We start from the raw sequence: 24,612 nt of genomic DNA, 5'->3' as shown, positions 1-24,612 counted from the left end.
ACACTTTAACAGTCAATATGATGTTTTGGATAAGTAATAATATAGACTATATTCAAAGCTTGCTTCAGACTATGGGGTACTGGCACACAGTCACAATCTGCCCATAGGAAAACTTCAATGGACCCTTTTCACAGTCTGTGATGACGTGTTTTCATAGTTACTACCATTGTAAATCTGCACTATATATATATATATATATATATATATATATAAATAAATAAAAATAGCTGTGAGTGTGTTGTTAATCCAAAAATAAATAAAAAATCATGTAAACCCTATTGTGAATTCTTTCTTTTGCTACTGGAGCAAATGGGAATGCGGAAATCATATCTGCTGTCGTCTCTCATTCACCACTATAGAAGTGAACTAAACTCAAGAGTTGTTATCATTAACTAAAACTATATATATATATATATATATATATATATATACATTATTATTACTTGAAATTAATAAACATTACCTGAAATGACAAAAGCCAAATTAAAACAGAAAATATAAAAGTAAAATGAAAACAACACTTTAAAATTAACTGCAAGGCAAAACCAGCTACTATGAACTCAACCAACGTTTCTTCATTGTTTCCTTCCGGGAAAATACTGGTTTAGACCTGAAAAACAGGTGTTGTGTTCAGTCTTCAGTCTATCAGGTGTGGTTATAACAGTGGTGGACTCTTCCTTAACCTCTAGACCTCAGTGCTTTCATGAGCCCTTTGAAATGAACAAAAACTCAACTTGAGTAGTACAGAAACACTACAAAATTCTGCATGCACTAATGCATTGATATTGTTCTCCTTGGAGTCTATAAATCCATTTAAGGATCCAGGAACATCTGTGAGTTCATGAAAACTTTATGTCCTTCATCAGTCAGACTCTGTTTCGCTGCTAGAGAGCGTCTCTATGGATGTCCCACTGCGTCTTCTGGTCCACCAGTGTAGGCTCCTATGGATATAATCAAATGCCGCTACCGTGTGTCTGGCAAACACTGATGTCCACTTGATCACTTCGGCAAAACAGTTCACCGAACGAGATACAAAGCTTACAAACGCTGTGATGTAGTGTGCCAGAAGAACGAGACTGCGTCCTAACTGTTTTCCATAATTAATAATCATGTTAAGCTTTAAATCATGTCGTCCCATTGTGTTTTGAACCATGATGTAACTCCAAACCTAAAATAATTGTTGTAACTGGTTACTATTATCTCTTGCAAACGACCATGCCTACTTTATTTTGCGTCTACGTTTTATTTTTGTGGACGGTCCCTTGGTGTAAAGTCATGCGGCTCTCAGAGTCACTAGTAGTTTTCACACGCTCCCTTGCGCGGTCCAATCACAGCGCTTCGTTTCTGTTTCCGGGATGTTTGGTGATGTGGCTCTAAAATCCTGCAGACGAAATTGATCAAATAAACCACGCAGCTCTTCCCTGCTCCGATTACTCAGGTCTGTTTCATGCTTTAATAACATTAACAAGATGCCTCTAAATGTATCCAGCCGCTGACATGCACAAACACAAGTACATTTATAAATATCGATAGAGTTGTTTACGAGTCATCAGCACGAGCCCAGTTACAGCTTGCGCTCATTACTGTCGCTCATTGGGCTTTAATAATGCCAGTTTATAACAAATATAAATAAATAAAAGCCATACCTTTATGTGTCTCGACCATGTGTTCTTATACCAATCGACTTTAAAACGCAAGGAAGAAGAGTCGCTCAATAATCTTTGCTGTTGTGTAGACAAAATGAAAGCGACGCAGCCGCAGTCGTCAGTTTTTCGGGTTCGGCGTTGTTCGGTTCTGTTCGTTTTTCTCCGATTTATGGCTCTGTCAAAGGTGGGTATTTATTATCAGGAAATATTGAGGGATATTGTTACTGTTATGCAGGCGTTCACGACCTCTGTAGATATTGTCAGTACAGGGGACACACATTGCGTAACAGACTTGAGCTCATCAAGTGTTCTAGTTATGCATTATGTATTTTGAGTTATGCATGTGATGTACTTACAGTCTTTGTCCCGTCATAATCTGTGAGAATTACAACAAGTATATAGACTAACCAAACTGTAACATCTTTTCCTTTATGCAATATATGCATTTGATTTATTAGTGTGGTGTAATGCAATAGAGGCGTGATACAGAACTGTTATATTTATATAAACTGAATGCCAAACTGTAAATTAATAGTGAGTGCCATTTAATTTAGAGAGGCCATATGGTATTTCAAAGGTGTGAATTTGATTTGAATAATTCCCATGGTTGTATTACTAGTTGTTGGATGCCTGATGTTAGGCTTTTTAGCTTGCGTGGTCAAGTTTCACCAAAGCTCTGCTCTCGTGGAACACTAAAATTAAAATTTTCATTAAATCTGTTGTAATGTATTGGTTAAATGTTAAACTATTGATGTTGTTGTGCATAAGTGTGAATTGGGCCAGATGGGAAGTCTAGATCTGTTGTTATTGCAGTCTTTATCTGACTTTATGTGATTCTGGTTTATCTTTACTTGTGTCAGTAATGCACACAATACAGAGCTTGATTATAAAATACTCAAACTGTGCACTAACATTTTATTGCATATATCTTTACATGCAGGTCAGCCATGTTTAGCCGGCTGACCCAAGGGGTGTCTTCTGTCCTCCAGGAGCTCTCGGGTGAGGAACGCTCCGATGGAGACCTCCAGGTGAGTAGACAAAATCTGAACTATCCTTGGAGTGATATTTTGGTTTGATACCAAGAAACTTTGTGGAACACACATGGACATTGCAATTACCCGAATAATTATAGTAACTTATTACAAGAGCTGAAAGATCTGATAATAGCCCACATTTAAGTACTTATTTACAGATTTATGAGTTAGTTTACAAGCCGTTTACCATCTTAAAATGGGTCACTAAAGCCCCATTCACTCCAAAGACAATAACTATAACAATAAATATTTAGTCAATCTAAATTTAACCCGTTAAACTCAGATATGTCACAATATGGAAGCTACTTCCATTTCATTACAACTTAAATATCAACTGGTGTTAAATTAGCACTGTTCTTGTTTGTCTACTAATGCTTGTCTTATTCTCAAGGCCCATTCACACCAAGAACGATAACTGTAAAGATAACTATATTAGGATCCACACTAACGCATAATAACAGCCTGTTTATTGTAAGTATTTGCTGCATTTTTGTCGAGAATGCAGCTCTTTATAGCCGGATGGATTTTGATTGGTTTTTATCTTTCATCAGCTGGAAAAAAATCATTCTGAAAGTGATTCCAATGATATCGTTGTCTGTGCTGTTATTGTTATAGGCCTAGTTGTTTTATAGACTCTGCTATTCTTTTAACAAAAAAAAAATGTAGGGTGCTGCTAACTTGGTTCTATTCATCAGTTTTTGATTGGATTTTGAGATGTGGGCGTTGCACTCAAAAATAATGAGAGCTTGCAATCTATTTGCAATTCGCCAGAACATAATATAGTTATGAATTGCCATGAGATTGTGTTGAATGAAACGCATACATGGATGAATTGTTCACAATAAGATCTAAACACGCATTTGAAAAATAGGGTGAATTTAATATTCAAGTTGATATAATATTAACATGCGGTTGGGGGGGAGTGATTAACCATCTATAGGGCCCTCTATGATTTTGGAATGTTGCCTTTGGAGCAGGATGGTCCGGTACCTCAGTCCCAGCCTGATGCGGAAGCATCCCTGGAGGACTCGGGGACCTCAGAAGAGGTCCTGGAGAGGCTGGCCCAGACCGAACAGCTGGTGGTTCAGCTGAAGGAGCTGATTCGAGAGAAGGACAGCCAGCTCGCCAGCACTGAAAAACAGCTCAAGGTGTGGACTTGTATAATTAGAAAAGAAAAAACAAGTAGACCATGAATGTCAGCAGGTCTGAAGCTTGATTTTTGCATTTGTGACTGTTTGTTCTCATACAGGAAGAGAAAGAACAGGCAGAAGTCAAGTTTACAAAGCTTAAACTGCAGGCCAAAGCCAAGATGGCTGCCCTGAACAAACGGCTCAATGAGCTGAAAGGACAAGAAGCATTGAACAGCAGTCAGGTAAAGAGACAAGCTGACATATTTGTGTTATTTTAAGCATGAAGTGGTCTTGGATGGCTTAATATAATTAGTGGTGTATTCTATTGTTCATCTATATATGGGCGATTGCCAAATTCATTAAACTTTTCAGTACGGCAGTATGATAATGAACTGTTTTTTTAGAATTCAGAGAGCTCCTTCCAAATGGCTCCAGGAGTGGAGGAGGAACTCCAGCAGCTGAAAGAAAAGCTCAGCCAGGCAGAGTCCGCTAACAAGAACCTCCAACATCAGCTCTGGGAGGCCGAACAGCGCGTGAGAGAGGAAGGTCATGCAGAGCAGGTATGTTCACAGGTCAAATTATTCAAGCACATGAATAAGTGCTTATGTCGTTCAAATCTTTAAATGTGTCATATGATGGTCAGTTCTTTTGCAGGTACTGTTTTATTTCTGTAATAAACTAATCTCAGACCTCTCACGTCATCCAGGTGCGAATTCTGCAGGCTGTGGTGAAGGACAAAGATGTGCGATTTCAAGAACAAATCCTCAAACATGAGCAGGAACTCCTTAATCTCACGCAGGTCTCAAATGACCCTGACTTACAGCAGGTGTGTTTGAATTTTTATGTTCCACAAAGAGTGCCTACTTTGATATTTTGGTAACACTTTAGATTAGGGAACATATATTCACTATTAATATTATTACTATTATGTTTAGGTATTGGGTAGGGTCTAGAATATGGTTGTGCAGAATAAGGCATTACTATGTGCTTTATGAGTACTAAAAATACTAGTAATATGCATTGTAATAAACAACTAGTTAATAGTGAATAGATAGTGTTTCCTAATCTAAAATGACTAAATATAATTGAGCTCTGTCCCACATTTTGCATTAAAGTCTTGTACGGCATGATTTCCCCCAATTGAAAAAATACATTTGACACTTTGTATAGGCTGATGGTAAGACAAGTGAAAATTCTCGTCCATTCTGGTTTTTTTCGCCGATTATAAGGTTGACTGCATTTGTCAAGCTCATGTATTCAATCCTGTTACCAAGTTACTGTAAAAAAATAAAAATAACTGGATGATTATAAACAATAAAAGTTTATCGGTAACTATAAAAGCAACATTAGGGCCCAAACTATCCCCTACTGAGTTTTAGCTTAATTTAGGTTAAATTCAAAACCTTGTTACCCAGTATGTTTATAATTTATTAATGTATTTAATTTTATGATTAATTTATTGTTTAGCATTACAAATTTGTTTAGTTTTATTCTTTTTTTGTTACTATGTAGGCTTTATTTTCTTCTAAAATAAGCATTTTTTATCAGGCTCCTATGTGTAGGTTCAGTAATTTTACTTTAATGACAATGAATAGGTTCTTTTCATTGCCATTAAAGTGAAATAACTGAACATAAACATAGAAGCCTGAGAAAAATGCTCATTTTAGAAGCAAATTTCAGACGGCACTTAACGGCTTTTGCATCTAAACTCTTCATACACACACACACACACACACACACACACACACACACACATATAAATGATGCATCAGTAAACAAAGATGTAATATGGGGAAGAGCAGCAATGCCAGAATAACATTGTCTTGATGTTTCCATATTTGTTGGCTTTTTGTTTTGGGATACCCTGTGGTGTTGTAGCCATATTTGTGTTATTATAAAGTATGAAATCATAGCTCATCATGTTACCATGGCAATTTTGATCTAAGCTGTCTTGCATGGTGCATGCATTTCCACATTCTTGTGAGCATCCATATTTGTTGGCTTTTTGTTTTGGGATACCCTGTGGTGTTGTAGCCATATTTGTGTGTTATTATAAAGTATGAAATCATAGCTCATCATGTTACCATGGCAATTTTGATCTAAGCTGTCTTGCATGGTGCATGCATTTCCACATTCTTGTGAGCCGCATCCAACTCCTCTTATGTTTTTGTTCATGTTGTTGGAAAGGAATTAAGAAAGAATGGCGGATTAACACTGTGTCTACACTGAGCGTGACAGAAAAAAACATATATCAAACCCTGCAGCTTTTTTAGGAGGTCTTTCAATACATGTAGTTCTATTTCACTTTAATCCTACTTATTGTTTTGCAGGCTCTTCGTGCATCCCAGCAGCGCATAGAGGAGTTGGAGGAGTCCTTGCGCTCTCGTTCAGAAGTCCTAGAAATGTTGCAGCAGGAACTCAACAGTGCAGACCAGCAGAAACAGGTCAGCACAACACGTTTAGTTTACACTGTGTCCTGGTAACTTTTTGAAAACAAAATATGTTAGAAATCATCACAGTCAATTAAGAGATTTTTTTTTCCCTTAACACCGTACAGCTTTGTGGTGATTTTCAGCTGTTGAGATTTCACTGAGGATAGGGATGCCCAGCAGTGTGATTAAAAATAGAATTCAAGTAACCAACAGAATTTCTTGTTGCATGTTGTGGTTACAGCTGGTTGGACTGAAATCTTTTTTTTAGGATTATAAACCTTTTAGCAAGATGAATGTATAAACATGATGAATGTTTAATTTGTGCAGATTCTGACTGCTCAGTTCAGGCAGATGGAATTGGAGTTGGCAGAAGCCCGGCGACTGAGAGAAGAGGAGAGGCAGCAGTGGGAAATGTGTGCTGAGGAAGAACTCCAGGCTCTCAGAGCCAGACTAGAAGCTTCAGAGAGTGAGAGAGAACAGACAGTCAATTCTGAGTTACTGAAAAAGACCGCAGAGATGGATGAAATGAGAGCAAAACTTGAATCTGCTGAAAGAGAGAAAGAAGAAACGCTGGAGAAATTGAAAGATAAAGAAAATGCCTTTGAGGCTGAGCTGGCCAAAATGAAAGTATGTCTAGAAGCCAGATTGGAGACATCAGAGAGTGAGAGAGAGCAGACCATCAGTACACTCAGCATCAATGTCACACAACTTAATGCTGAATTGCTGAAAAAGACCACAGATTTGGAAGAGATGAGAGCAAAGCTTGAATCTGGGGAAAGAGAGAAGGAAGAAATGCTGGAGAGAATGAAAGAGAGAGAGACTAGCTTTGAGGCAGAGCTGACCAACATGAAAGTATCTCTAGAAACTAAATTGGAAACATTAGAAAATGAAAGAGACCAGAACATCACTGCTCTCAATGCTGAGTTACTGAAAAAGACAGCAGAGGTGGATGAAATCAGAGAAAAACTTGAATCTGGGCAAAGAGAGAAGCAAGAAACGCTGGAGAAAATGAAAGAGAGAGAGAGTGCCTTTGAGGCAGAGCTGATCAACTTGAAAGTATCTCTAGGAACTATATTAGAAACTTCAGAAAATGAAAGAGACCAGAACATCAGTTCTCTCAATGCTGAGTTACTGAAAAAGACAGCAGAGGTGGATGAGATGAGAGCAAAGCTTGAATCTGAGGAAAGAGAGAAGAACGAAATGCTGGAGAGAATGAAAGAGAGAGAGACTAGCTTTGAGGCAGAGCTGACCAACATGAAAGTATCTCTTGAAGCCAGATTAGAAACTTCAGAAAATGAAAGAGACCAGAACACCAGTTCTCTTTATGCTGAGTTACTGAAAAAGACAGCAGAGGTGGATGAAATCAGAGAAAAACTTGAATCTGGGCAAAGAGAGAAGGAAGAAATGCTGGAAAAAATGAAAGAGAGAGAGAGTACCTTTGAGGCAGAGCTGACCAACTTGAAAGTATCTCTAGAAACTAGATTAGAAACTTCAGAAAATGAAAGAGACCAGAACATCAGTTCTCTCAATGCTGAGTTACTGAAAAAGACAGCAGAGTTGGATGAGATGAGAGCAAAGCTTGAATCTGAAGAAAGAGAGAAGAACGAAATGCTGGAGAGAATGAAAGCGAGAGAGACTAGCTTTGAGGCAGAGCTGACCAACTTGAAAGTATCTCTAGAAACTAGATTGGAAACCACAGAAAGTGAAAAAGAGCAGACCATCAGTGCTCTCAATGCTGAGTTAGTGAAAAAGACCACAGAGTTGGATGAATTGAGAGAAAAACTTTCAGCTGAGGAGAGAGAAAGTCTGGAGATGTTGCAAGAGAGACAAATAAGGTTTGAGACAGAGCTGGCCAACTTGCAAGCCTGTCTGGAAGTCGCTGAGAACCAGAAAGAAGAAATGACAAAGAAGCTAGAGGTAGAGGTGGCAAGCCGCATGGAAGAGCTTCATCATCTTCAGGAGAAGCTCAATGAAGTGGAGAGAGCAAGGGAAGAAGAATCTAAGAGTGAAAGAGATCGCTTAGCACAGATGCAAAACGAGTTTGAGTCATTAAGAGAGACACTGGATGCCAATAAAGAAGAACAGAAAGCAGGACTGCAAGCCAAGGATGCACTGGAGAAACTTTGGAGAGGGATTCAGATTTTGACAACTGCTGGGGAGGCAGAGGTGGAAATATCCATTCCTACTGACCCTGCACAATTCTTAGAGGTGTTACCTGCTCTAGAAGCTCGGCTGAGCAACCTTACAGACGAACAGCAAGAGAGTCAAGCATGCATGTCCCAGATCACACTTACTCTTCAATCTCTGCAAGGTAAACAGCCCAGGAGAACAAAGTTCAAAGCAGTTTTGTGGTTTCAGTAAACTGTCCTTGGAAGCGTTTTATCAAACAATGCCACAACGTAGGGCAGATTGTTTGTACTGTGATCAAAAAGTAATTGTCTTAACACATCTGATGCTCTAGGTCAACTGGATAAGAGCACAGCTGAGAGAGAGGAAGCAGTTGCTAGGATACAGGAACTGGAGCAACAACTTCTCACTGTTCAGGTAGGTGGATTGGAAAAAAATGTTGGAGATTTAAACATTGCTTTGCAAAATACAACAGATGACACTGATAAATATTTATTCTTGTTATTTGTTTTTCAGTACAGTAGAACTTTTGAGTGCAATGCAATTAATAAGAGCCAAGGAAATACTTTCGCTCATACTTAGGTGTTAGGTATTCAAAAAAAGGTACTTGGGGTTCTTGGTATTAAATTTGTCCTGCATTATATATGCTATGGATATGAATGATACTTAAAGTTGTATGGATTGTTGTACAGAGCTCTGCTGTTAATTGGCATGATCAGATAATAGTTGCATCTAATGACAAAAGACAAAAAAAGTTATGAATGCAATGGAGTTGGTGCACAGAACAAGATGTACTTGTTGAGGGCAGTGCGTCTGCTATGGCAAACTCATTTAGTATATAGCATAAGCTGTGTCTGGTGCGACAGACGCAAGGTGACACAAATGCCTAGACGGTTTGTCTCACAACTTATCAGGTCAGAGATATAATCCTCTTCACTTTCATAATTTGTTTTTTTCTATTACTGGCCCCCACATATAAGGGCACAGTTATTAAATATTAATAAAGGTATTGTTTGTAATAGCATCGAAATACCTGCAGTTATGATGGCAATTCAATTGACCAGTGCACTCTCAATAAGCATGCATTAGTATAAGCATACTGTTTGTTGTAACTGGGGCCTGTCTTTCCTAGGTTACTGGTGAGTCATTACGTGATCATGTGACTGACCTGTCTGTGAGAGATTTGGACAGGACACACCAGGGTGAGTCTAATGTTTGCCCTTGTGTAGCTGAATGTACTTTGAACTGCAGTGTTTCTTTCAGTGACAGCAGTCTCATGTTCTTCCATAATAGCCTTGCTCGCTAGTGGAGAACATGCCCTTTACCGTTGTGGCTTGTAAACTTGTTTGTAATGTTAAGATATTAGTTACGACAACCAGAAAGACCTGTTCCCCCAGTCAAAACAAAAACAGGAAGTTTTTTTCAGATTTATTCTTGAAACAATGTTTTTTGTTTTTTTACATGATGCATCTTTCATGTTTAATTTTTAGTTATTTGATGATTTTGACATGGTTGTCTCATGATTTTTTTTTCTTCTCACAAATGCTACCCTCAGATAACAGTGGAGATGGACATAGTTCAGAAAACAAATTTCAGACAGATCAGATACTGTTTTTGGAGCAGCAGCTTGCAGACAGAGAAAGGGAATTCTTTGCTCTCAAAGAAAAACTGTCACTCTCTACAGGCAAAACTATTCCAGAGGCGGAAAGTGCCGACAACCCAAGCAGAGAGGACATCGCTGGGTTGCACGACAACTCTACAGCTCTATCTGAGGTTCTTGAGGGCACACAAGAGGAAGAGACAACACTTGTGGCAGTTGACACATCTGTTCTGTCTGTCTCTGCTGGCAATGAGAGTAGCCCTGAGCTTATAGCACCCCAGCCTGAGTCTCCTGGAGAATCAAAGGGTACCTCCTCGGATGAGATGGTGACAAGCAGTGACTCAGAGGTGGCTCATAGTAGCTGGACTCTTCTGGAGGCAGTCAACCAAGATGGGACTCAAGAGTGGGTGCCCCAAATTCAGGACTTTGCCTCATTACGCTTATCCACACAATCTTGGGAAGAGACCTGCGAAGAGCATGTTGCATCAACTAGCTGCATAGCTGAATCACCATCTTTAGTTATCCATGAAACTGTACAGGTACGTCTTGGCCAACAGGAGGGAGGTCTGCTAAATACAGATTCAAGCACTGGTCAGGCTTTTGCACAGGTCTTAGCAGAAGAGATTCAGAAAAGATATAGTGAACTTCTGGGAGAGCTTCAGCAGTTGAAAGACACAGCTTTACAATCACAGGAGAGAGTCTTCCAGCTGGAGGAAGCATTGAAGTCACTTACAGATTCCAAAAATGAGGTTCAGTCCAAGGCAAATATATACGAGAAAGAGCTGATTGAAGTTAAGGCATTGTTTGAGCAAGAAAAAATAGATAGGCAAAATGTTGCTGAGCAGTTTGAAAACTTGCAGGAAGAGGTTTTCTCTAAAGATGATAAGATGAAAGCCTTACAGGCAAGCCTTGATGAAGTCCATCAAAGACTTGTTGAACAAGAAGGACAAGCTAGAATGCTTGCTGCTCAACTAGAGGACAGAGAGCTCACTTCCTCCGAACTGGAGCAGAAGTTTGTGGACATGGAGGGCAGGTTAGTGCAGGTCTCTCAGGAGGCTGATATGGCAAAAGCTGCTCTCATTGACAGGACTGCTGAGCTGGAAGGTCTACAAAAGTGTCTTTCACAGAAAGACCAGGAGATGATGGAACTCAATGAAAGCATGACTGCCAAACTACTCCAGGCTGGAGAGGAAAAGTTTGCAGTATCCAGTGAAGTCAAAAAGCTAAAAGAGCAAATACATGAACTTGAGAGTGTCAGGGATGACCAGCAGAAACTCGTAGAGGATAAAACAGCAGAATGTGAGGAGCTTGTTGCTTTACGAAAGGAGAATGATGACTTGAATACTCAAATAGCTGCCGTGAAGAAAGATGGAGAACAGGTCAAGAGAAAGCTGCAAGCAGCTCTGATACAGCGTAAAGAATTGATTAAAAAAGTTGCAGACTTTGAGAAGGAGGCTGAGAGCAGGGAAGAAAAGGAAATGGATGGTATTGAGGAAATAACTCTTCAGTTCAAAAATGAAATTAAGGACAAAGAGAAAGAAATACAGAGACTTGATGTTTTGTTGCAAGAGACCAGAGATGACTTAAATATAAAAGAAGAGACCTTATTAAGTCTGAAACAAAAAATCAGTAACCAAGATCATGCATTGACTGAGTCAAGTGCAGAAATAGAACATTTGACTGAGCGGTATGTACAACTAAATGAAATACAAATGTCACAGATGGGTGAGGACAAAAATAGGCTTCTTTCACAGATAGCGTCCATGGAATCTGACATTGAAATATTGCATAAAAAGCTTCAGGAAGCCACTGATGCTCACGAGGATGCTGTTGTGAAAGCTCAAGAGAAAGATCGCCATCATCTTGAGCAGATGAAACAACAGAAAGAGGAGTACAGTGACCTTTTTGAACGCCTCCAAACTGAAGAGAGAGAAAAAACTGGGTTGTTGAATCGTATTGTGGAGATTGAGGGTCTGCTAGAATCAAAGAATGATACAAATAAAGTGGTGAGTGTGAATGTGGAGAGGAATGTTGGGTCTGCTACACAAAATCTAGAGAAACCAGAGACAAATGATTGGGTTCAGGAGGACTGGGTGGATTTTACTTCAGCTGAAACTGAGACACAACAACATAAACCTGGTGAGCAATCTCGACAGCCCATGGTAAAAGATCATGAGGACATTATAAATGCTCTCCAGGAGGAATTAAGAGTTGAGCAGGCTGCTCGTGCAGAATTTGAGGTGCGCCTACAAGAGAGCCAATCCTCTCAATCACTCACTGATAGCAATTTCAAAGAGCTTTGCAAAGAACTTGAAGCCTTGAGAGAAAAGGAGAGGCAGATTGATGCTCTCACTGAGGAAATGGAGGCTCTTAGGGAGAAATGTCAGAGAGCCGAAGCTAATGCAGAGAAGCTGAAGGCGGAGGTGGATGAGGCGTGGGAAGCAGCTAAAAGAAGCATCTCAGATGCTGAGTCCCCAATCAAAGCACTTCAGTCAGAAGTGGAAGAATTTAAACAATTTCTTAAAAACAAGACTGATGAGATTGTTGATTTAAGCCAAAAGCTTAGTGAACAAAGTTCCCTTTTACTTAAGATGCAGGAAACTGTACTGGAGAAAGATCAGAGGATTGCTTCCCTACAAGAATGGCTTAAAGTTGAGCAAGATAAGGTTCAAAAACTGGAAGCAGAAATGCCACAACGTGAGGAAGACGAGAAGGATAATAGTGCCAAACTCCAACAGCTTCAACGCAAACTGCAAGCTGCTCTTGTGTCACGTAAGGCGGCGCTCAAAGAGAAACAGGTGCTAAAGGAGGAACAGACCGCTGCTGAGAAGATCAAATTGGAGCTACAACAAAAACTGGAGTTAATAGAGGTGGAGCTGAACAAGTCAAGAGACGAGAGGGAGAAGTTAATTGAAGAGGTGGATCGAACTTTGTTGGAAAACCAGAGTCTGCATGCCTCATGTGAGAGCCTTAAACTTGCCATGGAGGGTGTTTTGAATGAGAAGGGTGCATGTAAACGTCAGGCTGAGAGTGCCAAAGAGGAATCCAAACAAGTGTGCAGACAGCTGGAAGAAAAGGTGCAAAGCATGAAAGAAGAGTATGAATCCCTCCTCAAGTCATATGAAAATGTAAGTGATGAGGCTGAACGAGTGAGACGAGTGCTTGAAGCTGCTCGACAAGAGAGGCAGGAGTTAGCAGCCAAGGCACGAGCTCATGAGGCAGCTAGACAAGAGGCTGAGAGGCTAGCTGAGGAAGCTATGAAGGAGGTGGATGTTGTGAAAGAAAAAATGAGAAAGTTTGCCAAGGTTAAGCATCAGAAGATTATGGATCTGGAGGAGGAGAATGAAAGGCTCAGGGAGCAGGAAGAGAAGAAATTGACCAAACATACAGATACTGAGCTGAAACAAGAGCTTGAGAGAGTCAAACAAGAGCTTGAGACCTTGAAAACAAATAATATTGTTATGGATGAAAATAACTCTTTGGAGCATGAAGCTGATGAGTTGAGACAGCGTTTGGCTGAGGACATTGACAAAAAAAGCAGTGAGAACCTGGACACATGCTCCGTGGAAACCATTAATGAGGTTAAAGTTGTCACACAGCAGAGAAGTCCTGATTTAATCAAAGTTCAAGAGTACCAGAGTGATAGTATTCCCCCAGAGGCCAATCCCACTAAGCCATTGGAATCCATTGGTACTGCTCTTGAACAAGAGGTGCAAGCAAATGTTGAGATGACTGCTCAAACAGACGTGAGGCTCAAGGAACTGGAAACCTCTCTCAAAACAGCAGAGAATAAGATAAGGGAACTTGAAGCTGCTCTTGAATATCACATGGAATCCAGAAACAAGCAAGAGTCAACTCTGAATGCAGAGCTTGCTTCCCTCAAGCAGCAACTTCAGGAGTCTTCAGAAAGAGAACGGCTCCAGAAGGAAGAGCTCTCTACGAAAGAGACCCAACTGCAAGAACTTTGCACTAGCCTAGAGACTGAAAGGGATGACCTGGAGGAGCGGTTAATGAACCAGCTGGCTCAGCTCAATGGCAGCATTGCAAGCTACCAGCAAGAGGCATCTGACAGTCGTGATCGCCTCACAGACATGCAGAGGGAATTGGAGAAACTGGAGAGAGAGCGGGCTGAGCTGGAGGCTGAGGTGGCAAGTGAGAGGGACCGGGCAGCCAGGATGGAAGAGGACATGAGACAGGCACAACGAGAGAGAGCAGAGGCAGAGGCTGAGGCAGGCAAACAAAGAGAGCTGGAGCAGAAGTTGATGTCAGCACAGAGGTTTAAAGAAGGTAGTCAAAACAGGACACGTCAACTTGAGGAACTGCTGAGGGAGAAGCAAATGGAAGTTCGTCAGCTACAGAAAGACTGGATTGAGTACCAGGAAAGAATAAGTGAACTGAGTAAAGATGTTAAGTCATTGACTTTGGAGAGAGATGAGGTGAGTGCAGAACTCGAGGCAGCACGCTTGGAGATTGCAAAGATTATGCAAGACAGAACAAGTATTGCATCTGAACTTTCAACATGTAAAGGGAAACTGGACATAGTGCTGGAAGAAGCAAAGCAGGCCCAGGCAGACAAAATAGCTGCTGAACAAATGGTACAGCGCAAAGAGACCGAGTTGAAGGCAGATGCGGAGCGTACCCTGGATGAAGTCAGGTATCGCCTTGGAGCCGAGCTTAAACAGATGGAATTAAGACTGGAGAAGTCTTACCGGGAGCGGGAAAGGGAGGAAGAGGCAACTCTTAAGGCAAGGAGTATTGCTGAGGCCGCAGACAGGCATGCCCAGGAAATGCAGGCACGTCTGGATGAAGCACTTGCTCGGTTAGCAGCCTTTTCGCGCTCCATGTCGTCCCTGCAGGATGACCGTGATCGAGTGCTGGATGAGGCCAAGCAATGGGAGAGTCGTTTTCATGGCGAGCTACGAGAAAAGGAGGCTGATGTTCGGGAGGCTGAGACCCGTGCTAAAGAACTTGCTGAGCAACTCCAGAGGGAGACCACCCAAAAAGAGGAGCTGCAGAGTTTATTGGAAAGGTTTGTTTTCTCTTTTGTATTTTGTAAAAAAAAAGTTTTATTAATTTCTGGAAATTTTACTTCAACTTAAAGTACATTTTAAATAATGAATTTCTGTATGTTTGCAGAATGCAAAAGGCGGAAGAGAACCTACAGCTAGAGCTGTCTGAGGCAGAAAAGAAACATAATGAAAGCTTTGCAGCTCTTGAGAAAGAAAGAGGGGATCTGCAGCAGAACCTCGCTCTGGTAGAGACCAACCTGACCCAAACTCATTCCCAGCTGACTACCCTGGAGACCGAGGCAGAGGGACTACGGCACCGGACCAAAGCTTTAGAAGAAGCAGTAGACAAGCTTCAGAGTGATGCTAATGAGGCACGTGCAGTGATCAAAGAAAGGGAGACAGAAGAAAGGAGACTATGCTTGAGGCTGGAGCAACTGGAAACAGACCTGGCATCTTCAAAGAACCTTACTGACAATCTTCAGGCAGCATTGGATGAGAAGGAGAAGAGGGAAATGGAGCTCCTTGGTGAGAAGGAGCAAGCTGTGACACAGGTACTTAATATTCTGAAAATAAAGTTTCTGAAACAAACACATGCATATTCATTAATCTCATTGTAGGGAATTTAATACCATAAAATTATATATACTATTTCTCTTCTTTTAGGCTGTAGAGGAAGCTAGGAAGGATGCAGATGGAAGGGCTGAGATGGCAGAGAAAGAGCTGGAGAAGAAGAGAGAGGAGTTGCGTAGTTTAGAAGAAAGACTTCGTAAGGCTGAGGAGGACACCTTCCAGAGCAGAGCTCAACTTGAGTCCTTTACCAAGGCTATGGGCTCCCTGCAGGATGACAGAGACAGAGTGCTTAGCCAATACAAGCAGCTAGAGGAAAGACATCTCCAGGTAATGTTGCTCTAAATAGATTATATTTTAAAAATATAAACTAATTTGCATTAATTAATTTGTATAAAGTAGCCTATCTTTTTCAATTCTGACTCGTCCTTGGTCTCATGTTCTCTCAGGTTATGATGGACAAGGATAGTCTGATCCAAGAGGCTGCAGGTGAAAACAACAGTTTAAAGGAGGAGATTCGAGTCTTGTTGTCACAGCGGGATGACCTCAATGCTGAGAATGCCAAACTGGCTGCCCAACTTCATGGCTACAGAAATGACCTGAACCAGGTTCTTACTATGAAGGACTCCCAGCACAAGCAGATTCTTACTACCCAAGTAGAGCGCATCAGTTTCCTGGAGAGAGAGAAAGAAGATCTCAAGAGCCAAATTCAGGCTCTTGTAAAAGGAAAGGTACCTCCATTGGAGCAGGAGATCTTGAGCCAAGCCAGTGAAGGGATTGTTAGAGCCGATAAGCAAGATGCACCAGGGGCCGAGGTAGAGAAGCTGAGGGAACAGCTCCAAGCTGCTAGAAAGTGCATCACCACCTTGGAGGAGACCTTGGAATTGGAGAAGGAGACCCAGGCAGTCCACAGCAAAGAGTTGAAGGAGCTGCGCTGGGAAGGTGGTGTTCTGCGCACTGAAGCTGAAACAGCAGAGGAAAGGGTTGCAGAGTTGGCACGGGACCTGTTGATGATGGAGCAGCAGCTTCTGGAGGAGAGGGAAGCAGCCTCTCAGCTTCGAGCTCAGAATCAGTCTTTTGGTCAAGCCATGACCTCTCTGCAGGATGCAAGAGATCAGGCTGTCAGTGAGGCCAAGGAGCTGCGTCTCCATTTAGATGAGATAAACCGAACGGGTCACCCAGCTTCTCCTCCAAGTGGCTCCAAAGGAGAAGTGTGGAGCCTAAAAAATGCCCTGTCAGCACTGCAAAATGACAGAGAAAGAATGGTATGCTATTAATTACTTGATCATTTATTGGAAACCTAAGTGGTCACATTTTATTTTAAGGTCCAATTCTCGCAATTAACAAACCATTAACTATGACTTTTGCCACAATAAACTCCTCATTTGCTGCTTATTAATAGTAAGGTAGTTGTTAGGTTTAGGTATTGGGTAAGATTAGGGATGTATAATATGGTCATGCAGAATATGTGCTTTATAAGTACTAATAAGCAGCCAATATGTTAATAATAGGCATGCTAATAAGCAAGTAGTTAATAGTGAAAATTAGTCCCTATACTAAAATGTTACCACCTATGTCTTAGTTTTTGCATCCTGCCTTCTTCTAATAGCATTTGCAACCTGTTAATTGCACCTCAGTTGGAACAGCTGCACTTGCAGCGGTCTGAATTGGATCGACTTGGATCAGGTGAACTATCCAGGCTTTCTCAGGCTCTGGAGGATGAGAGAAGAAGGGCAGGGGAGCAAGAGGAAAAGATCATGGCAGAGATGAGGCATAGAGATGCACAGATGGACAGATATAAGCAAGAACTGGAAATGCTCAGGTGAGACTTAACTTGTGACTTTATTGCCCTCTGCCATTTTGGTGATAGTCTTTTAGAGCCATGCTTCTGACTGTCGGAAGTCTGGTCCCTTTCGTAGTTTATTCTGTCCAGTTATATTGGTGTGGTAAAACGACGAAAGTGTTAGTAGACTTAGGGACCATAGTTTCTAACGTCACTGACGTTAAAACAAATGTTTTCCATGTATAGACTTGAGAGGATGGACTGGCAGGGCCAGGCCGAGCTCTTGAAGCAGCAGACCCTGACCACCCTCTCAGAAAGGGACCAACAGGTTCGCCAGCTTACTGCCATACTGGAGGAAGCACAGTCATCAAAATTACGGCTTGAGCACACACAAAGACAGGTAAAAAGCTCTAGTCTTATTTTCAAATATGAGACATTGAACGCAACCTAGGAATGTTGTTTTCCGTTAATCGATCTGCCTTGTTTTGTGCTATTCTAATTTTATTCTTTTCACTGTACTCCTGTTCATTAATACGCCTTGTATGTCTGTTGAGTCTGTTGAACACCACTGTATGTTTAAGTATAAATCTGAGAAGTCCTTGATCTTTTTCATTGTCTTTAGTGTATGAGGCATTCAATACTACTTTCTTTGTCCCTTAGGGAAGCCTTGCAGTAGACGCTGCCCCTGGTGGCCCTCTAGAGCACAACGAGGGCTTTAAAGCTGAGTGCATTGAACTCCAGAGAAGGTACTGCTGCCAAGTTTAGTCTTATCATTAATTATAGTGATCCACAGTTGCATGCTGTCAATCTCTTTAACACCTGTGCCACAAACTGCATTGATAGCAGTTGTAGATAATACTCCAGCTAATAGCTAACATGCTTCTAATACTGTATTTGAAAGGAATTAAGCATGTGATATGTACAACACGTGTTTGAACACTGTAGTAAAATTGATTTTCTTCTCTGTTTGGTCTTTTTTCCTATCAGTCTTATCAATTTCCTTTTTTAATCAATGGCTATTGTATAATACCTATGCTGTACAGTAACTCTTCAACTGTGTGTGTGTTTCTTTCAGGCTGGATGAGGAGTCAGAACAGAGACTCAGAGTAGAGGAGCAGCTCATCGCTGCACAGGATCACCTCAAACGGTTTGACCCTTATCTCAGATTAAGATTAACTCGCTGCCCCTGGCTCTGGGCGTTATTGCTGCAGACTGCTTTAGTGTGAAATATAGAATACAAGACACATAAATTGTCAAGTCATTGTTTTAGATACAAAATATCAAACCAAATCATCTGGAGCTTTACTCTGAACTACGTAACTTTTGAGGCCACTGCATATGGACCAACTGCAGTTTTTATTCACATATTTCATGCCTCACTTTTCACAGTTAAAAACTAAATATTACAATTTCACTTCTTCATTTACAGCTATACACAGGGGGAGTGGCAGACAACATCTGAAACCATGTCAGAGACGGCTGTACTTATTGAGCCTCCAGAGGGCGCCGTTACACGGGTAAACACAACCCCTCAATGCCGTTGTTTTAACACGCATAAACATGCTATTACAAATCAAATTTCTGATTTAATGTATATGATAAATTTTTTTTTATCTAATCATATATAGGATATAGTTTTTAGATGTATCTTCTTTTTTACCTTAGACTCGTAGTGGTGGACCTGGGCTACTGCGGATGCTGCGAGTTGCCTTCTGCTCTCGTCAGCGAACCCCTCTGCTGGTGTCACTCTACCTGCTGACTGTTCACGTGCTGTTGCTGCTATGCATGGGAGGATATCTGTGAGAGAGAGGCAGTTACATGCTCATTCACTTATTATACAAAACAAATGGACACATTATTTAACACAGGGTTAATTTACATTCTTCTATGAATAAGTTTCCTTGCTTAATTACCAAAGTTACATCTGATCTGTTTGTTCTTTTTTTGTTGTTTTTGTTTTTTTCAGAGTGTTCTGACAAAAAATTATTTCCACCCAGTTTTAATGGGGCTTGTCCAGACTAGTAACACTAGAGCACTACCCACACTTCCTCAAGAACATTATTTTACCCTTTAAGAAAGCCCAAATTAATGAAGGAATTTTTAAGCGTCTGGAAATGTAGATGAAGTTGACAATGTCGGCATCTGTCAATTAAGGGTCTTTCACATTGCCTGTCAAATGCGTGAAGGTAGACAACTTATTTTGACCACATTCCAGATTCCTGTAATTAGTTTTCTTTCCTGATATCTCTATTTCTGCAAAGTCATAGCATTCAGATGTAATGTAACGGCAAAGCTGATACAGATACTGGATGCGTCTGCATGGCAAGATGTCAAAAGACTTCTAGAAGTGTCCTAGTGTGCTGACTGTTTCCTTTCATGGCCGACTAGTTTGCCAGCTTGGTGCAATACTGTCATTTATATTTGTTAATTTTAATTGGTGGTTTTTCGGTTTATTTGTTTGTTTTGTTGGTGTTTATTTTCTATAACACACTACACATCATGTTCTTTACATCTGGACTACTATTGCTTTTATTCACCCTTAAAGACGTAAATGAAATACCTTGAATTTCTTTAGATTTTGATTCTGTTTCCGGTATAAAACGCTTTATCAAATCATTCATGTTCTGCTTATTTCCAGTTTTTTGAGCCAGAACTGGACATCCTATTCTCACTTAACTACTGTCACTCTGATCTGTCTGGGATATATAGAGATGGTTTAGATTGTGGTTGAAATATTGTCTCTATTTACAGTGAGATTTTAAGAACAGCCCAGTGAGTGTTTTATCTGTAAAGTCTGTATAAATGATCCTTCCTCTCCCTCCTGCTACCCTGTTGTAGGGGCTATTTTTTGGAAATAAAGTCTATTTATGGGAAGAGGCACATCTGGTGTGTGACTGCATGATACGATGAGTTTTTGGACATGGTGGTGCCGTTGCAGCAAGATTTAATAAATAGACGATCATAAATAGATTTTCTTTATCAATTGACTTCTATTAACTAAATCAAATCAACATTTGGTGTGACCATCCTTTGCGTTCAAAGCAGATTTTGCCCTCAGTGCACTTGCGCAGAGTTTTTCAGGTAGCTTTGCCGGTAGGTTTCTTGAAGCATCTTGGAGCCGTTGCCCCAGTTCTTCTCAGTTTGTTCTGTTTCTTCTTGTCATTCCAGACAGACTGGATGATGATCAGATCTCTGTGTGGAGCACTGGCTGCTGTCGGACTTCATGTGCAAACAAAAATCTCACTGGATTATTGCAATGAATGGCAAAATGAATGTTTGGAAATGTGAACTGATATTTCCTACTGACACGCTACAGCAAAAGATAGAAATAACTGACTTCCAACCATGTTTTAGCTGGTGAAAATTCTAGTGTTCTATAAGCATTTTGGCCACCACTGTCCCAAATTAGACTGGTGATTCTACTTTTCTAAAGTAGCATTGAAATTAGCATCGAAAAGGATCCCCACACATCCAGAGATGAGGACAAGGTCATAGAGACTGGGCTGACTTCATAAAGCAACTTAAAAACGCACTAGCTAACTTACCAATGGTGAAAAGTAACCCCAATGCTTCACCAATCACTCCAAACAATAGTGATCGTCTACCAGTGGTCTAGCAACCACCCCAAACATCCTAGCAAATGCGCAAAACGACCCAACCATCCAGGAAAGCCACCACCATTCCCCAGCAACCACCTATGGTTCAGAATCTTGTATTTATGAGATTTTGTGTTTGCAAACACAACATTTCATAAATACAAGAATCATAATGCTTATATTACATATTAATGAATCTGTGTTTTGAGGTATTTGGACCAACTAAAAAAATGAAGATGAGTATTTTAGTGTATTTCTATGCTCTAACGGGTCAACAATGCACATGTAGGACTCGTGTCCACCGCTGCTTCTTCTGCAGTCAGTCATTCGAGCGCACAGCGCAGGTCTGATCTCCTCACCCTGACACTGAAATTAACATTTAACGGACAAAACGCCGGGGAAAAAAGCATCAAAACGTGAGTAACCATTGTTATCTGCTCATATTGTTAATAATGATGAATCAAGAAAAACGCATCTACTTTTAATCAGGAAGTGGTTGATACATCGCAAGTTGCCAAAACGTTTTCGTTTCAGGAAGTCAAAAGAGTTATATATTTCTGTACATTATCTGTACGTTACTGTGCTTGCATTACAGTGTTCATGGTCTTGATTATTGTTGAAATTAAAGTGTGAAGCTTTTTAGTCGTGAACGTGTAAAAATGTCAATCTGACGTTCTAGAAAAATGAGGAACTTGCAAAGTGCATCAACACTTGTTTTGTTTATGAAGAAGACATTCTAGGTATTCTAGATTTCCATAAAAATCTGGTGCCCTTGAGCAAGGCACCGAACCCCCAACTGCTCCCCGGGCGCCGCATCATAAATGGCTGCCCACTGATGGGATAAATGCAGAGCACTAATTCCGAGTATGGGTAATCATACTTGGCCACATGTCACGTCACTCGTCACTCACTCATATATAGCTACACTGTAGACTATATACCTTGCCCACTAAATTCACTGAGAACCATAGACTTTATGAAAACATGGACGTAGTGTCCGTGACGCCACCCGTAGATTTCTGAAGAGCGTTTTTGAAGCTCAAAGTGGGCGGAGCCGGCCACCCCCCTCACAGTTGTCATGAAGGGCAAAATTAGCTATATACACCAAAACCGCTTTTTGTACCAGGCTGTAAACATGTTTTTTTCTGCTGTAAAGTTGGGCATTTTAACATGGGGAGTCTATGGGATTGACTCCCTTTTGGAGCCAGCCTCTAGCGGCCAGTCGATGAATTGCAGTTTCAGTCACTTCCGTGTTGGTTTCACAAGAGAGACCGGAAGGTTGCTGCTTGATGAGAACTAGGGATGGGCGATACCACTTATTTTGTTTTCGATACGGGTATTTAACTGTAAATTTAAGTTAAAGCCGTAAAACCTAAAACGTTGCTACCGTATTTTTTACGGTAAAATTCCGGCAACCACAGCTGCCGGTTTTTTACCGTAAATTTTACGGATTTTTTTTTACAGTGTAGGCTACAATTTCAGTTTGTTTATTGTGAAATAACTCTGTCCTCTGATAAGCATTGTTCAGGGCTGCCGTTCCCAAAAGCTTTAATGCTTTCTTATGATACTTTTGGGAAAATCAGCCCTGTTTGAATGTACTATCAGAAGTGAGTGAACGCTCTCTATGATTGATTAGTTCTGTCTTGCAACATTTGCGTGTTCACATGAGCAGGTGCTATAAATGTTTGTGATTGCCAACAGCTGTTATTCTTAATTTTTTGGCTTCTTCTACAGCTGCTGATAATGACTATGAAGAACTAAGTGAAGCAGGACGTACAGCCACAGCCATTTATGACTATCAAGGAGGTACGTACAGCCATTACAGTCCATAGCAGCTGATTGATACCTCACTGACATTGTATTTTATTAAACTGTGTCCTGACTCTGCAGAGCTACATAATTTATTTCTGTTGAGTTTTTTTTGGGTTTTAGTTTCGTCTGCTGTGTATTATGAATATCAATCATACTTTTTCAAATTTACTATTATAAAGAATTTTGGTTGGTGCAGAGATTAAATCTAAAAGTATACCATGCTGCCTTATAGAGAGATACACAAGCCACTGGCTTGGCTTATGCTTGTCTCTTGATTGACTCAATGTTGTGCAGTTTTGTTGACTGCAAAATAAAACTATATCCCCCAGAAAGGTATATTGGATTTTTACTTCAAAGTAAAGCAGATCCACAGAGTGAGAGAATGAAGTAGAAAGGAAAAATGTATATTTCATTGGAAGAGTCAGTTGTGTAGTACAATGCGGGTGACTTGCAGTGTCTGGCTCTTCCAGACACTGGAAGATTGCATTAACAGTCCATAGAAATGTATAAACTGCACATGTAAAAGATGCACAGCAAAGCTCCTGTACAGCTGTGTCAGGTGTAATGTCCGTGCACAAGCAGATCAGTTCATCTACCAGGCGAGCCCCTTCTTCATCTTAGGCTTTCCTTTTGTAGCCATGCGTTTGGCTTTCACCTTCTTTATATGCCTTTGGTTCATCCAGACCGGATACCGTCCTTGATCGTCCAACATTGTCTTTTTATTGCGTTTAGTGTCTAAATCCATCTTTCCACCATCCGCTGCAAAGCAACAACAGATCTGCATTTAATATACTAAGACACAACATACAAGCCGAATTGCTAAATGTTTCTATAAAAGCTCACCATCTCCTTGCATCTCAACATCCTCTGGCTTCTCCTTCACTTTCTCAGGCGGCACCAAGGTGGCGATCTCAACGACATCTTTCATGGTGATCTCTCCTTTCTCTCCCTGACCCAGCACTGTTTTGAGTCGTGCCAGTTCTTTGGGTGCAACTTTCTTTCTTTTCTCCGCTCTCATCTTTCTCCTCCACTTGCTGCGCAAACTTTTTGCCATCCTGATGGAAACTGAGGAGAGAAGACAAAGGCAATAATAAAAGTAAAGTCATAAAAAGGTGTGTGTGTGTATATATATATACATACACACACACACACATACATACATACATATATATAACCAAAAAAAACTACTTTCTCTGAGTAGGTTATATATAGACCCCTAGTCTGGAGAAAGCAATGTTTTATTTTTTTTATATTTCCACATTTTCCATGATCAATTTGGGTGTCTACCTCATGAAACACCTGATTCACTTCATCAACTCTTTATTAGAGAAGCTCCATAAACTGAAGTCTATTGAAACACCTAACATGTGCAAATGTTGGTAACTCCATAAGCATAATTAAAAAAACACCGATACAGACAACACATGACCTGATAACAATGACTGTTCATAATCTTACATATCTGTTATCATATAAATAACCGATCACCCACCTTTAAATATATTCAGATGCAAGAGACCCGTGTGAGAAAAATTAGATGTTCGTTAGCCATCTCACATATGCCAAAAAATAGCTTTTTATTCTAATAGATATCACGTACTAACACCGCTCACAGTCGTAATTACTACCAAATACACGGACTTCAATATTTATTGCTGCGTTAAAGCTAATATTTACATTCGCAGTGTGTAACTTACATATATCTTCAGAACACCTCTGGATGCACGTGTATGTGTGTGTACGGCTACCGCTAAGCACATTCTTTACGACAGTTCCTTTTTTTGCGACAAAACAGTGCATGTTTACGGCTAGTGTGTTTGGGCGCTTAGTCCAGTAGAGGGCGACAGAACTGCGGCCTACTTTTAGCATCTTATAA

The 24,612-nt window shown here is 40.6% G+C and overlaps 2 protein-coding genes across 4 annotated transcripts; one reads left to right on the top strand and one right to left on the bottom strand.

Annotated features, from left to right (window-relative positions):
• Nucleotides 1-1,340: 1,340 nt before the first annotated feature.
• Nucleotides 1,341-20,204, top strand: LOC107590726 (golgin subfamily B member 1-like). Of its 2 annotated transcripts, none has more exons than XM_016279645.1 (20): nt 1,341-1,438; nt 2,587-2,674; nt 3,658-3,828; nt 3,930-4,052; nt 4,215-4,370; nt 4,517-4,636; nt 6,141-6,254; nt 6,570-8,553; nt 8,704-8,786; nt 9,502-9,571; nt 10,054-14,998; nt 15,106-15,529; nt 15,642-15,875; nt 15,995-16,810; nt 17,183-17,367; nt 17,575-17,728; nt 17,989-18,074; nt 18,404-18,475; nt 18,758-18,845; nt 18,994-20,204. In XM_016279645.1, the coding sequence occupies exons 2-20, from the start codon at nt 2,594-2,596 to the stop codon at nt 19,129-19,131; spliced, it is 10,044 nt and encodes a 3,347-aa protein (XP_016135131.1). In that variant the 5' UTR covers nt 1,341-1,438; nt 2,587-2,593; the 3' UTR covers nt 19,132-20,204. The 2 variants fall into 2 exon arrangements, with proteins under 2 accessions (XP_016135131.1, XP_016135126.1); XM_016279640.1 differs by having other exon boundaries at nt 9,925-14,998.
• Nucleotides 11,204-24,554, bottom strand: LOC107590743 (protein LLP homolog). 2 transcript variants are annotated; one of them, XM_016279661.1, is made up of 6 exons: nt 24,434-24,511; nt 24,229-24,256; nt 23,580-23,801; nt 22,892-23,495; nt 22,304-22,307; nt 11,204-11,213 (listed from the first exon to the last, which is right to left on the bottom strand). In XM_016279661.1, exons 1-4 carry the CDS (start codon nt 24,494-24,496, stop codon nt 23,329-23,331), a joined length of 480 nt encoding a protein of 159 aa, XP_016135147.1. In that variant the 5' UTR covers nt 24,497-24,511; the 3' UTR covers nt 11,204-11,213; nt 22,304-22,307; nt 22,892-23,328. The 2 variants fall into 2 exon arrangements, with proteins under 2 accessions (XP_016135147.1, XP_016135140.1); XM_016279654.1 differs by lacking the exon at nt 24,229-24,256 and having other exon boundaries at nt 24,434-24,554.
• Between the last annotated feature and the right edge of the window lie 58 nt (nt 24,555-24,612).

Source organism: Sinocyclocheilus grahami, unplaced genomic scaffold, assembly GCF_001515645.1.
Source record: "Sinocyclocheilus grahami isolate Dianchi unplaced genomic scaffold, SAMN03320097.WGS_v1.1 scaffold8.1, whole genome shotgun sequence".
NCBI lineage: Eukaryota > Metazoa > Chordata > Actinopteri > Cypriniformes > Cyprinidae > Sinocyclocheilus > Sinocyclocheilus grahami.
Note: the sequence above shows the minus strand (reverse complement) of the source record. Positions and strands in the feature narration are given on the sequence as shown.

Bases quoted from the DNA above. Each gene is read 5' to 3' on its own strand.
- LOC107590743 (XM_016279654.1), bottom strand. From the start codon at position 24,536: ATGCACTGTTTTGTCGCAAAAAAAGGAACTGTCGTAAAGAATGTGCTT. The intron at 23,802-24,433 runs GTAAGTTACACA...TTCTCTCCTCAG, and splicing joins GAGGTGTTCTGAAGATATAT to TTTCCATCAGGATGGCAAAA. The intron at 23,496-23,579 runs GTGAGCTTTTAT...GTTGCTTTGCAG, and splicing joins TGTTGAGATGCAAGGAGATG to CGGATGGTGGAAAGATGGAT.
- LOC107590726 (XM_016279640.1), top strand. From the start codon at position 2,594: ATGTTTAGCCGGCTGACCCAAGGGGTGTCTTCTGTCCTCCAGGAGCTC. The intron at 3,829-3,929 runs GTGTGGACTTGT...GTTCTCATACAG, and splicing joins GCACTGAAAAACAGCTCAAG to GAAGAGAAAGAACAGGCAGA. The intron at 8,787-9,501 runs GTAGGTGGATTG...TGTCTTTCCTAG, and splicing joins AACAACTTCTCACTGTTCAG to GTTACTGGTGAGTCATTACG.